General features: G+C 44.1%; 1 protein-coding gene across 2 annotated transcripts in view; it reads left to right on the forward strand.

The window, feature by feature from the left end:
* The window catches only part of COL28A1 (collagen type XXVIII alpha 1 chain), an 81172-nt gene that overhangs the window by 62380 nt on the left and 5122 nt on the right, over positions 1 to 13670 (forward strand). For both annotated transcript variants that reach the window (XM_060280753.1, XM_060280754.1), the window contains exons 26-32: positions 79 to 147; positions 2056 to 2124; positions 4989 to 5057; positions 7582 to 7662; positions 7760 to 7795; positions 9876 to 9912; positions 11937 to 12491. In XM_060280753.1, the coding sequence (XP_060136736.1) occupies positions 79 to 147; positions 2056 to 2124; positions 4989 to 5057; positions 7582 to 7662; positions 7760 to 7795; positions 9876 to 9912; positions 11937 to 12491 (916 nt within the window). The remainder of the gene's footprint in view (positions 1 to 78; positions 148 to 2055; positions 2125 to 4988; positions 5058 to 7581; positions 7663 to 7759; positions 7796 to 9875; positions 9913 to 11936; positions 12492 to 13670) is intronic.

Raw genomic sequence — 13670 nt, forward strand, 5'->3', positions numbered from 1 at the left:
CAAGCAGGCTCATTCATAAAATTCTGTGGATGTAACACTTGTGTTGAACCTCTTCCTTTTTGTCTTTCTTTACTTTAGGGAGAACCAGGAGCAAGAGGATCCCCGGGGCCTCCTGGTCAAAGAGGAATAGGAATACCTGGGCCCAAGGTTAGCAAGAATCTGCACAGTCTAGCAGAGGGATTGGGAATATGCAGTGTGGCCCTCCAGATATTGTTTGACTACAATTCCCATCTTCCCTGACCACTGTCTGCACTACCTGGGGCTGATGGGAGTTGGAGTCCAACAACATCTGTAGGTACCACAAGTTCCCTTCCCCTGAGCTAGAAGTTCCTGCCCCTTATATATTTAAATTAAACCTGATAGCCACCTTTCTTGGAATGCTCTGGAGCCAACTTACATTCAATATCTTAGTAGCTTTAAATTATTTATTAAAGTAATTTAAATTAGTAGCTTTAAATTATTTAATAAATTATTATTATTAATGGATTTCTGTATTTTAATGTTTGATGGATTTCTGTATTTTAGAATTTCTGTTTTGTTGGAAGCCGCCCAGAGTGGCTGGGGGAACCCGGCCAGATGGGCGGGGTATAAATAATAAATTATTATTATTATTATTATTATTATTATTATTATTATTATTATTATTAGCTTCTTCTTCTTCTTTGCCTGTTTTAACCTTAACAGGTTTGTGAATGCCTTGCAAAAGAAGCACTTACTTTTTTCCTATAACGTTGCATTTTGTGGCCGAATTGTTAGATGCAGTGCGCCCAGCAAAGGAATGCAGTGTTGCTTTTGTTGGGGGGGGGGTGTTAGTTGCAGAAGAATGCTACTGATCCTACGGCTCTCCATAACGGGGACTGACTGGTTCGCTCCAGCCATCCGGCTCTCTTTAGCCTGAGTCTTCAGGTGACTGCTGTGAATGTACATTTGCTTACCTTATGGAGCAAAGGATAAGCGCTTGCACACAGAGAATCAGCATGTCAGGGTGAAGAGCTCAGCCTGTCTTCTTTCTGTGTGCGGGGAGTTGTTTTGTTTTTCAAATGTGTATCCAAAGCCTGAAATGGTATAGTCTAGACATCTTTGTCATTTAATTCGGCTGGCTGTTGAACGTGACCAAGGGCAGAGAGAAGGGGTAATAGGTGGGATTGTGATACCAGTTTCCTTATACCCTAAACCAGGCATCCCCAAACTGCGGCCCTCCAGATGTTTTGGCCTACAACTCGCATGATCCATAGCTAACAGGACCAGTGGTTGGGGAAGATGGGAATTGTAGTCCAAAACACCTGGAGGGCCGAAGTCTGGGGATGCCTGCCCTAAACAGTTCCATGGCTGCCCTTACTCTGCCGACCTCTTACTCCAGCCTTTGAATTACCTGGAGTGACCTCAAGAGAACTTATTTCTGAGTTGCAAATTGAATATGTTTGCATTTTAATAGGAAACCATTTAATCCACACTTTTTGAACCAATACGTGAACCGAAACATGGCTATCCTTTGAAATTCGCACTTCTCTGAATTTTTCAATGCAGCTTTCCAACCAATCAATGCATGCAAGAATGCAGACATCACTGGATGGCATGCATAAAGAGGCATCTATTCATGAAAATGAGTTACAAATGAATTATGTTAGTGGGAATTACTTTGCAAAAGTGTACACATTAGTCAAAACTACATGTGAGATTTCATTGATTAGGAGAAATTGCACTAAGATGCCGATGGGTTTTCACGAGGATTTCTTTCTTTTTTAAAAAAAGAAAAAAGCCAATTGCTGAAGAACTGAAATTAAGATGCGAAATAAGGAGAAGCTGTAAGAAACTGAACTCGGTCAATTTGCCCATCCCTGTTTCTGAGTAGACAAGTATAGGAAAGCACTTAAGTGCCCCCCAAGCAGTTACAAAGGATCATATATAGTTTCCAGCATTTGGAAAAGGTAGAGATGGGTACAAAACTTTACATGGTGATATACAATTCTGACTTCTTCCTGGAGTTGTCTTAAACTACTCCCCCCTCTTAATCTGAGCCAATATTATTTCCTTTCTTTCCTTTTTTAAAATTAGGGTGTTATTGGACAAAAAGGTCTGCCAGGTCCCCAGGGTCCTCCTGGAGATAGTATACAAGGAACTAAGGTAAGAATGTAGTTGCTGACATAATTTCTTTTTGCAAATGACTCCCCCTGCCCTGTCTTCATTACACAGTTGTTTCATGGAACTATTTATGATGCTGCTTAAGAGGGGAAAGAAACCCCCAAAACCTAAAATTTAAATGTCCACTTGGTTGACAGACAGTGGTTTCTTAACTGAGTTCCAGCCCTATTGGAGTGAAAAGATCAGGCCTTTAAAACTCTGCCCTGGTTAAGGACAAAAATTTATTCTGGAAGAACTGATGAACTATGGATGTAACATACCCTGGACTTTCCCATTCCATGGAAGTGAAAAAACTGAGTCAATACTATTTGCTCTAACAGATTAAAAGGCCACTATGTTGTGTCAGGGTGACCTAGCAGTGACATATCTCTTAAACTAGAATTTCAGTTTTGGCCTTTAGAACCTGATGACTTCACACGCAGAGGGAGAGAGAGAGAAAGATATACATGTGCTGTCATCCAGATTAGCCAATTACTTATATTCTGTGTCCAGGGAAGCTGTCTATCAGCTCCGTCTAGTACGCAGGCTGAGACCCTACCTGCCTGCAGACTGTCTCGCCAGAGTGGTGCATGCTCTAGTTATCTCCCGCTTGGACTACTGCAATGCGCTCTATGTGGGGCTACCTTTGAAGGTGACCTGGAAACTACAACTAATCCAGAATGCGGCAGCTAGGCTGGTGACTGGGAGCGGCCGCCGAAACCACATAACACCGGTCTTGAAAAATCTACATTGGCTCCCAGTACGTTTCCGAGCACAATTCAAAGTGTTGGTGCTGACCTTTAAAGCTGACCTTTAAATCAGTGTTTCCCAACCAGTGTGCCTCCAGATGTTTTCGGACTACAACTCCCATCATCCCTAGCTAGCAAGACCAGTGGTCAGGAATGATGGGAGTTGTAGTCCCAAAACATCTGGAGGCACACTGGTTGGGAAACACTGCCCTAAATGACCTCGGTCCAGTATACCTGAAGGAGCGTCTCCACCCCCATCGTTCTGCTCGGACACTGAGGTCCAGCGCCGAGGGCCTTCTGGCAGTCTCCTCGCTGCGAGAAGCCTAGTTACAAGGAACCAGGCAGAGGGCCTTCTTGGTAGTGGCACCCGCCCTGTGGAATGCCCTCCCACCGGATGTCAAAGAGAAAAACATCTACCAGACTTTTAGAAGACATCTGAAGGCAGCCCTGTTTAGGGAAGCTTTTAATGTTTAACAGACCATTGTATTTTAATATTTTGTTGGAAGCCGCCCAGAGTGGCTGGGGAAACCCAGCCAGATGGGTGGGGTATAAATAATAAGTTATTATTATATTATTATATACCAAAGCTATAAATATCTGGGAAAATGTTGAGCTGGGAGATAACAGAAATCACTGGGTTAAAGCTGACCAAAGTGAAGAGGTGCCATTATTAGCAATTTATGATGGGGTGGCAGGTTCGCAGGCTATGAAGGACTTGCTCACAGATTTATTGACAGCTGCACGAATTATGATAGCTAGGGAAGTGGAAGGGGGAAGCAGAATGGTCTAAAGAGGTGTGGGAATATAGCTCTTAATGATACATTGACATGTGCCATTAAGGTAAGATGGGGAATATGCAGGAGAAATGATTTCAAGGAGATATGGAAGGTGCTTGTAGAATTTGTACTGTTAAAATGGAAATGGGTCAAACCATCGCAAGAGGTGTTGAAATTTTGGGAGGCTGGATAGTTACAATGGAATGGTAGAGTGCACATTTTTATTCTTATTTATTTATGATTATTACTTTGTCAAAAAAACAAAAACAAATGTTGAGCTGGATCCTTCCCACAAGAATCTGTCTTAGAGCAATGCATTTTAAAAAACACTTTCCCATTTACGTGAACCTCAATGAGGGTGCAGAACACGGCTTGTGAGGGGCGTGGCCTGGGGAGAGGGTGTGGCCTGGAGGAGATTCCCCAATGTTGAATGAATGGAGAGTCCGGGAGGGACTCCTCTGGGGCAATTCAAATTTTAGAAAGCAAGTGCGTTGTCACCTACAAAAGTGCCATCACTCCTTATATGGCCATGGAGATGTCAGGAATGTGACACTTCTTGCGTATGTAAAGCTTGTGGTTTGGACGGCTAAGAGCAGTGGTTCCGAATCTTTTTTGGGTGCCACTGTTCCCTTGGCTCCATAAACTCATGCCTGGTGCCCCGTACCCTCTAAAAGAGCATTATTCAGAATAGTGGTTGAACGGCGACGCACTAAGAAAAGTGATTACACAGCAGCATTAAAAGCAGTACCAATTAGTTGCACGTTTATTCAAAATCCAATGTAGCTTGAGTCAACCAAATTGATAAACTTGATACAGCGATGCCAGATTTTCAAAGCCTGATAGTCACTGACACCTCCAGCGCCCGCTCAGGTTTGGAAACCACTGGCTTAGAGCCATAGAGTCGAAAACTGTTTCCCGTCATGCGAAGCTGTCTCACAAGAGGAGCATCTGTGTATTAGGTCTCTGTGTCATGTAAGTAAACCCTGTGGCTGAGAAATATTGGTGGCCGCTTAAGCTGAGCAGCTGAGCCCTGGGGATGCTATTGGGCCACATTTAACATAACTGTTCCATATGGAAGTGACAGGAAAGCTGCTCTGCTCAAAGGGATAAGACGGCTGGCTAAACATCTGTCAGTGGTTTTCTTGCATGCTTGTTTCCTGCATGTTTAATAAATGTCCATATGGGTACAGTATAGCCAAATGCAATTCTTGCAGACAGTTCTGCATTCAAACAGAAAACGGCCTAAATAACCGAGGGAACAGTACTTTGCCTGCGGCTGCTAAATGTTACGGCCTTTTTTTATAAAGGCTATTTCTAAGCACATCTCTTATGTTGTTTTTAGGGAGATCGGGGTGTTCAAGGCTTACCAGGACAAAAAGGCTCCGTGGGGGTTGGACTACCCGGGTCTAAGGTAAGAGGGTTGCCCATCTATCTCTTTTTAAAAAAAATCAGTTTTTTAAAAAAGTTTTCAACATAAAATACAATAAAAATCTAACGAATTCAGAAAGGGTGGGGGGAACCAAGAATAAAGAAAAGGAGAAAGAAGGAAAAAAAGAGGAAAGGGAAATTGCAAAGCCCTCTATCCATAGGAGCCGAGGTTCCTTTGGACCCCCCAATAAAATATTTAAGGCGGCTGCCCCCCCTCAAGTTGATGGACATTACCATTCAAACGGTGTCTGTGTCTTGTATCATGTGACCAATTATGCAGGGTGAGGCTTACCTGGACAGCCACCCCCCCCAATATTTTGTTCAAGTTGGCACCCCTGACTCTATCAAAATTAAAACTTAACCCTTATACCACACACAGAAGAGTGAGCCCTCCCAGCTCCCACCTGGGACCTTCCCCTTCCCCTGATCTCCATCAGCAGCCTGTGGTGGAGCTGTGAAGCTGCCGTCCCAACTCCATTATCGCTGCAGCTTATCTAGAGAGGTCTGGGGAAGAGCACCAGCAAGGCCAGCGCTCTGCAGCTACTCCCATCCATGTGTTTGCACAAGCCTGAGCTCTTGCTGCCCTGGCGCTCCTCAACCCTGTCTGGGGTAGCAGGGCCGTCTTAAGCATATCCGGCGCCATAGTGCAAAGCTCCCTCCAGCCCCCCCCTTTCCCAGAGTTGTCGACCTTTTTTTTGGAAGGACGGTGCTGCCGGCGGGGCTGGAGGAGGCGGGCAGCGGCTGGAGGGCAGCTCCTCTAGCGTGGAAGAGGCAGAGGCTGGACACGGTGCCTCCCAGCTCAGCTGGCCGCTTCGTGCCACGGTGGCCACCACAACAGACGGAGGCTCTCAGTGGAGCTGGGCGAGGGCGGTGAGCTGATGCCAGGAGACGCCGTGTCCAGCCTCCACCTCTGCCCTGGCGCCCTCCAGAATTTGGCGCCCTGGTGCCCTGCGCCACGAGCCTCTATGGGTAAGACGCCCGTGCGGGGAAGCTGCAGCAATCCTGGTGTTGGGAGGGTGAAACTGTGGCTCCAGCCGACGGGGCACTGCTTGGATGTCTTTCAAAGAGGACTGGGCAAGTTCATGAATGAGAAAGCTATCAGTGGCTGCTATCCCTGATGGCTGGCTGCGGGCGGAGGTTCCTTCCGCCTCACATAACTCAACAGCTTTGTTCGCACAACCAAACTGAATCATAAGCACGGAAACTGTTATGTCTTCAGTGGTCTGTGTTCTGATTCGATACATGATGTCTAACAACAGAACATTTCAGGATTGGCCCTTGAACTCTGAGTTGTGATTCACAGCTGAGAAGTTTAGACAGCCAATCACGTTGGGAGTGGGAGCGGCCCAGGCTTTCAGGAATGTATATAAGCAGTTGCTTTGCCCCTGTTTCCCAGTTATGTAGTTCAACAAAGGTTCTTGCTGCTATCACTGTGCCTTGCCTCATGGGAACCCACCTACATTTCAGAAACAATTTGGGCTCCTTTGGGAGGAAGGTAGAAACTTAATAAAGAAGGAAACAAACAAACAATATGAAGACTGAGGGCATCCTGAGCAAGTTTGCAGACGACACCAAATTGGGAGCGGTGGCTAATACCCCAGAGGACAGGATCACACTTCAAAATGACCTTAACAGATTAGACAACTGGGCCAAAGCAAACAAGATGTATTTTAACAAGGAGAAATGTAAGGTACTACACTTGGGCAAAAGAAATGAAAGGCACAAATACAGGATGGGTGACACCTGGCTTGAGAGCAGTACATGTGAAAAGGATCTAGGAGTCCTGGTAGACCACAAACTTGACATGAGTCAGCAGTGTGATGCAGCAGCTAAAAAAGCCAATGCAGTTCTGGGCTGCATCAATAGGAGTATAGCATCTAGATCTAGGGAAGTAATAGTACCACTGTATTCTGCTCTGGTCAGACCTCACCTGGAGTACTGTGTCCAGTTCTGGGCACCACAGTTCAAGAAGGATACTGACAAGCTGGAACGTGTCCAGAAGAGGGCAACCAAAATGGTCAAAGGCCTGGAAACGATTCCTTATGAGGAACGGCTTAGGGAGCTGGGTATGTTTAGCCTGGAGAAGAGAAGGTTAAGGGGTGATATGATAGCCATGTTCAAATATATGAAAGGCTGTCATATGGAGGAGGGAGAAAGATTGTTTTCTGCTGCTCCAGAGAAGCGGAAACGGAGCAATGGATTCAAACTTCAAGAAAGAAGATTCCACCTAACTCCTAAACATTAGGAAGAACTTCCTGACAGTAAGAGCTGTTCGGCAGTGGAATTTGCTACCAAGGAGTGTGGTGGAGTCTCCTTCTTTGGAGGTCTTTAAGCAGAGGCTTGACAGGCATATGTCAAGAATGCTTTGATGGTGTTTCCTGCTTGGCAGGGGGTTGGACTGGATGGCCCTTGTGGTCTCTTCCAACTCTATGATTCTATGATTCTAAGATTTCCCCCCCGGTTATTTACCTATGCAAAGCAGTAGCCATGTTGTATCTTATTATTAGGGGGATTCTGGAGAGAAAGGAGACCAGGGAAAGAGAGGTAACAAAGGAGAGATTGGAGAACCTGGACCTGCAGGACCAAGGGTAAGACTTTAAAAACAACAACCACAACTACTTTATTTATTCTTTCACGACAGAAGATAGGGCACTTAATAATTTATATCATTATACAACCTTTCAGGGATTTTCAGGAGTCAAAGGCGAACCTGGTCTTACTGTAAGTATATCCTGATGTGGTGTTTTATCATAAAAATGTGACGGTTGGTAAAAGCCGCAACTTGGCACTCTTCATGATCTGAGATGGGGAATTAGTGGCTCACCAGATGTTGTTGGATTACAGCTAGGAATGAATCAGTCTTTTCCAGGTCCTGCTTGTGGACTTACTATAAGCTTCTAGTTGGCCGATGTGAGGACAATATGCTGGACCAGATGGGCCACTGGCCAGATCCAGCAGGGCTTTTTCTATATTTTGTGTTGCGTCAAATAAAAATGACATTTCTGTCACAGATTAAGTATCATTTAACTACGTATTTTGTTGGAAAATGTGTTCCAACCTGTTCTGAGCCATGTACGCAGCGCTGTTTCTAATCTGCTACATTTCAGCTTTTGAGGGAAACCATGTTGTTTGTCTTGCCGTGGTAGACAGAATTTTATGCAACCAATTACGTACTGTTGGATTATTCCATACCATTAATTTCAATGCAAAGAACACAAAATACAAATGGCAGGGGGAGGAGGTGGACGATACACAGATGATACACATTCTCTCTTTTTAAAAAAAAGTATTTTTATTGAAACAAATTTAACAAAACAATTTATCAATCAATATACCCAATTACATCCCCCCCTTTATTCCCTCCCATCCCTCCCTCTCCCACCCTCCAAGGACTTCCCTCAGCTCCCCTCTCTGGTTTGTTTATACATATTGTTCTCAGGGTGTTGTAAAATTGTCCATACCTTATCTATCATCTGTTCTACTAATAAATTTGTGGATGTTTACTCAAAACCTGCCAAGGAGTCCAAATCCTTTTGTTGCCTTTTTAAATAATTTGTAAAAAGTTCCCATTCTTCCTTGAAATCACGATTGTCCTTCTCCCGCAATTTGTATGTTAACTTTGCCAGCTCCACATAGTTCACCAGTCTTTCTTGCCATTGTTCTTTTCCTTGGTATTTCCTCATTCTTCCTCATTCATCTTTGTGCTAACAAGACTCTTGCCGCTGTTGTAGCATACATGAATAAGTTCTTTGTTTTCCTTGGCAGGTCTTGTCCTAAGATCCCTAACAAAAATGCTTCTGGTTTTTTTACGAATGTAATTTTGAACATTTCCCCCCCCCCCCCAATTCATTATATATCATCTCCCAAAACTTTTTGACTTCTCTACATTCCCACCACATATGATATAAAGTACCTTCTTTTTCTTTACATTTCCAACATGTATTTGACCCAGTTTTGTACATCTTTGCCATTTTCACTGGTGTAATATACCATCTATACATCATTTTCAGATAATTTTCCTTCAATAGAGAACAATCTGTGAATTTCAAATCTACCCTCTACAATTTTTCCCAGTCCTCGAATTGTATGTTATATCCTATATCTTGCACCCATTTGATCATGACTGATTTGACTTCCTCATCTTTCGTTTCCCATTCTAGCAGAGTGCTATATTCAATAGCTTCACGTCTTCTTCTATAACCTCCTTTTGGAATCTAGAGATTGTATAGCTAAAACCTTTTTTTATTATCCTCCTTATACAGCTCATTTAATTGTCTATAATGTAACCAACTCTGAAAATGTTCTCTAATTTTGTCATACTCTTTTAATTTCCATTTTCCTTCTTGATCTCTCAATAAATCTCTATATGTAGGCCACTTTCCCTTTTTACCAAGCGGTTTGAGTAACGAAGCTTCAATTGGTGATAGGCACCAAGGTGTTTTTTGTTCTATAGATGATACACATTCTCAATTAAATATTGTTTGCGGACTGTTGTGAAAACAGCAGAAAACACGGATTGCATTTGCTGCACTAATTTCCATTCTGGAGATGAGATAATTGAGTGAATTTTGGCAATTTCCACTCCCATGCAAGTAGACATGATTCTTTCCCCCCTTTTAGACATGTTCAGAGAACCATCTGAATATCACTGTAACAATAATATGTTTTAGTGTTTAAAAACACTATGCAAAGCAAGCATTCAATTTTCCATTGGAAAAAGAGGGGGGGGGGACAATTAGGCAATGATGCATAACTGATTTCCAAATCTTAAATCACAACTGAACTGGCTCCTCTCTTTCAGAAAGAAGACGTAATCAAACTCATAATGGAGATATGTGGTAAGATCTACCTGAAGGAATGAAACCATTTAATCATATTAGTTGCTTTCTCTGAAAGAATTCAGAATTGACCTTGGAAGTGTGTACATTTATTGGGTGGGGTCTAAAGAACCATGAGTGAAAGGAAAATAGCTGCGTGCTGTTTTGCAAGTACTGGTCTATGTCTCTGCAGTGTTATACAGTCGCATGTTGGAAGTTGAATGGAATCTGTTCCAGCAATCCATTCAACTTCCAAAGCGTTCGAAAACCAAAGTGTGGCTTCTGATTGGCTGCAAGAAGATCCTGCAGGCAATTGGAAGTCGCGGAAGCCCCGTTGGACGTTCGGCTTCCAAAAGAACGTTCGAAAACCGGAACAGTCACTTCCGGGTTTCGATCATTCGGGAGCCAAAACGTTCGAGAACTAGGCTGTAATAGGCAAATTCTAGAGCAATTCTCATACCTGCAAGCAGAATTCTCATACCTTGAACAACAAGCAGAACAACATCATTTAAACAGTTCCGCTATTTTGACACAATATTCTAGTGCATGAGCAGGAAGTTCTTCCTGTATGCAGAAGGGCATTTTGGATCCAGCATATTATTATTACTTATATAATGTGTGTAAACGGGCCTTTTATGTTAATGTGTTTTATGTACACTCTGCAGTGGGACATTTGCTATGCAACCGATGTTGTTGCCTTTCAGAAAGCATTATTGCTAATAAACTGGGACAGAGATCTAGGAGCTTTTAGAATTTATTGGGTAAGAGAGACAGAAATTAGAATGGCTTTATGGCAGGCATGTCCAACAGGTAGATCATGATCTACCAGTAGATCACTGGACGTCTGTGATAGATCACCGGTAGATCAGTGGCTCCCCCCCCCCCAAGAAGCTAAAAAACTTTGTCTCCCCTTAAAAAAACTCAACACCTTTGTCCTGTACCCCTAAAATGACCTGAACCACCAAAACCAGGGCTTTCCTTCCTAAAAAAAAGCTCAATGTCGCTTTCCTCCTTCCTAAAGAAGCTCAACAACTTTTATGTGAACCCAAAAAAACAGGGATTTCCAGCCTGAAAACACCTCAACAACTTTGACCTGAACCCCCCAAAAGGGGGTAGATCACTGCCAGTTTTTAACTCTGTGAGTAGATCACAGTCTCTTGGAAGTTGGCCACCCCTGCTTTATGGGACTTGTGGTGCTCTGGGTGGTTCTCCCCACCATGAGAAGTGTGATAGAACCAATGAAGCAGCCTTATACAGAGGAAGACCACTGCTCCATCTAGCTCAGTACTATCTGCACTGACTGGCAGTGGCTCTCCAGGATTTCAGGCAAGGAGTCTCTCCTAGCCCTACCTGGCGATGCTGGGGGTCCAACTGGGCCCTTTCCCATAATATGTGACACATGTGTTAAGGGAGCAAGCATGTCTATTTTAGATAGCAGGTCTCCAGATCTTACATCGGAGAAAAGTGGCACGGATAAGGTTCGTTTTTGCTAGCATGGTCAGTGGAGACGCCTTCCTAAAACAGGCCAGGGTTACTATCTCGATCAGAAAGTCAGCGGTTCGAATCGCCACGACGGAGTGAGCTCCCGTTGCTCTGCCCCAGCTCCTGCCAACCTAGCAGTTCGAAAGCACGGCAGTGCAAGTAGATAAATAGGTACCACTGCGGCGGGAAGGTAAACGGCATTTCCGTGCGCTCTGGTTTCCGTCACGGTATCCCGTTGTGCCAGAAGCGGTTGAGTCAAGCTGGCCACATGATCCAAAAAGCTGTCTGTGGACAAATGCTGACTCCCTTGGCCTGAAAGTGAGATGTTTTCCTAATTTTCAACAGGATGCACACACTTATTCCAAGATGTATCTGAAGTTGCTGTTAGAAGGGAATGTAGGGAAGCCTTTCTCATGCACACAGACAGAGGAAGCACCTTGTGTGCACATCAGAGCATTTATTTATTTTTTGGACCCCAGTCTGCAACTCTTGGGGAATTATTTAAAATCTACATATCAGATAGCTGACTTAATTCTAACCCCATCTCATCCCCTTTCTAACAGGCTGCGGTGTTAAGTGCAAAGAAAACCCTCTGGAGCTCGTGTTTGTGATTGACAGTTCGGAAAGCGTCGGGCCCGAGAACTTTGACCGGATCAAACGGTTTGTGAAAACGGTGATTGACGCCGTCACCGTCAACCAAGCTACGGCTCGGGTCGGCATCATCAACTTCAGCCACAAAGTCGAGCTGGTGTCCACTTTGCAGCAGTTCCCCAACAAGGACAGCTTGAAAAGTGCCGTCGATGCCATGCAGTACCTGGGGGAAGGCACATTCACCGCCACAGCTCTCAGCAACGCCATTGATGTGTTCCAGGCCGCCCGGCCAGGGGTGAGGAAGGTGGCTATTGTGATAACGGATGGGCAAGCAGATCGCCGAGATCAGAATTCGCTGGAGGTTGTTGTGAAGAACGCCCATGCTCTGAACATTGAAATCTTTGTCATTGGGGTGGTTCAGAAGAGCGATCCCAATTTTGAAAATTTCCGGAAAGATCTGGACCTCATCGCTTCTGACCCGGACCCAGAGCACGTCTACCAGATAGATGATTTCATGACCCTGCAAGGTAAGAGGGAGCAACCTCTCTGGAATGTTATTTGCTGGAATATTAGTAATGCATATTGGTATTATAAATTTTAGTTGCTATAGATCAGGCATCCCCAAACTGCGGCCCTCCAGATGTTTTGGCCTACAACTCCCATGATCCCTAGCTAACAGGACCAGTGGTGCGGGAAGATAGGAATTGTAGTTCAAAACATCTGGAGGGCCGAAGTTTGGGGATGCCTGATATAGATAGCAGCGGGAGCTTTTGCATGATGATAAAGTATAATAAGGAAGAGCACCAATGCCTTTTTTTTTTTAGTGTATACCTATATAGCTATGGAAGCATTTCCCCCTGATATCGCTTCCTGATGTTGCTTAACTTTATAAAGCTTAGATTCTTATCCTGCCTGCTAGGGTGCTCTTCCTTCCAAGGTGGCTCACAGGTAGCATTAAATCACATTACAGTGGAACCTTGGTTGTCGAACTTAATAATCTGTTCTGGGAGTCCGTTCGACTCCCGGAACCATTCGAAAACCAAGCAGAAGCCATGTTGGAAGTTCGCCTTCCAAAAAACGTTCGGAAACCAGAACACTTACTTCTGGGTTTTTGGCTTTCGGAAGCCGATTTGTTTGTCAACTAAGCCATTTGAGAAGCAAGGTTCCACTGTAGAAAGAACCCAACGATGAACAATGTCGACATGGAGAATGTCCTCAGTAGTCTTCCCAAAGGATGGTAGTAGAATGGCCCAGGAGGGATGGAGGTGAAGAGTCCACCTGGAGGTGGTCTTCTCCCGGGGGGGAGGCTCCTCCTTACTCCTGCAGTCCTTCCCACAAGACAGTTTAATAACCATAACCTTCACTCTCTTTGCTTAAAAAAATAAACAATCTTAACCCTCCCACAACACGTACACATCATACAGTGGAGTGGACTTCAATTTAAAGCAGGGGTGAGGAACCTGTGGCCCTCCAAGATGGTGTTGGGACTACAATTCCCATGGGCCAAATTCTATGTGATTGCCATAAAACTTAGGGAACAAGCTGTCATATCATCATGAATAATAATAATAATAATAATAATAATAATAATAATAATAATAATTTATTATTTATACCCCGCCCATCTGACTGGGTTTCCCCAGCCACTCTGGGCAGCTTCCAACCGAATATTAAAAACAGTACAGCATGAAAGATTAAAAACTTCC

The sequence above is a fragment of the Zootoca vivipara genome, chromosome 12 (genome assembly GCF_963506605.1).
Source record: "Zootoca vivipara chromosome 12, rZooViv1.1, whole genome shotgun sequence".
In the NCBI taxonomy this organism is placed as follows: Eukaryota; Metazoa; Chordata; class Lepidosauria; order Squamata; family Lacertidae; genus Zootoca; species Zootoca vivipara.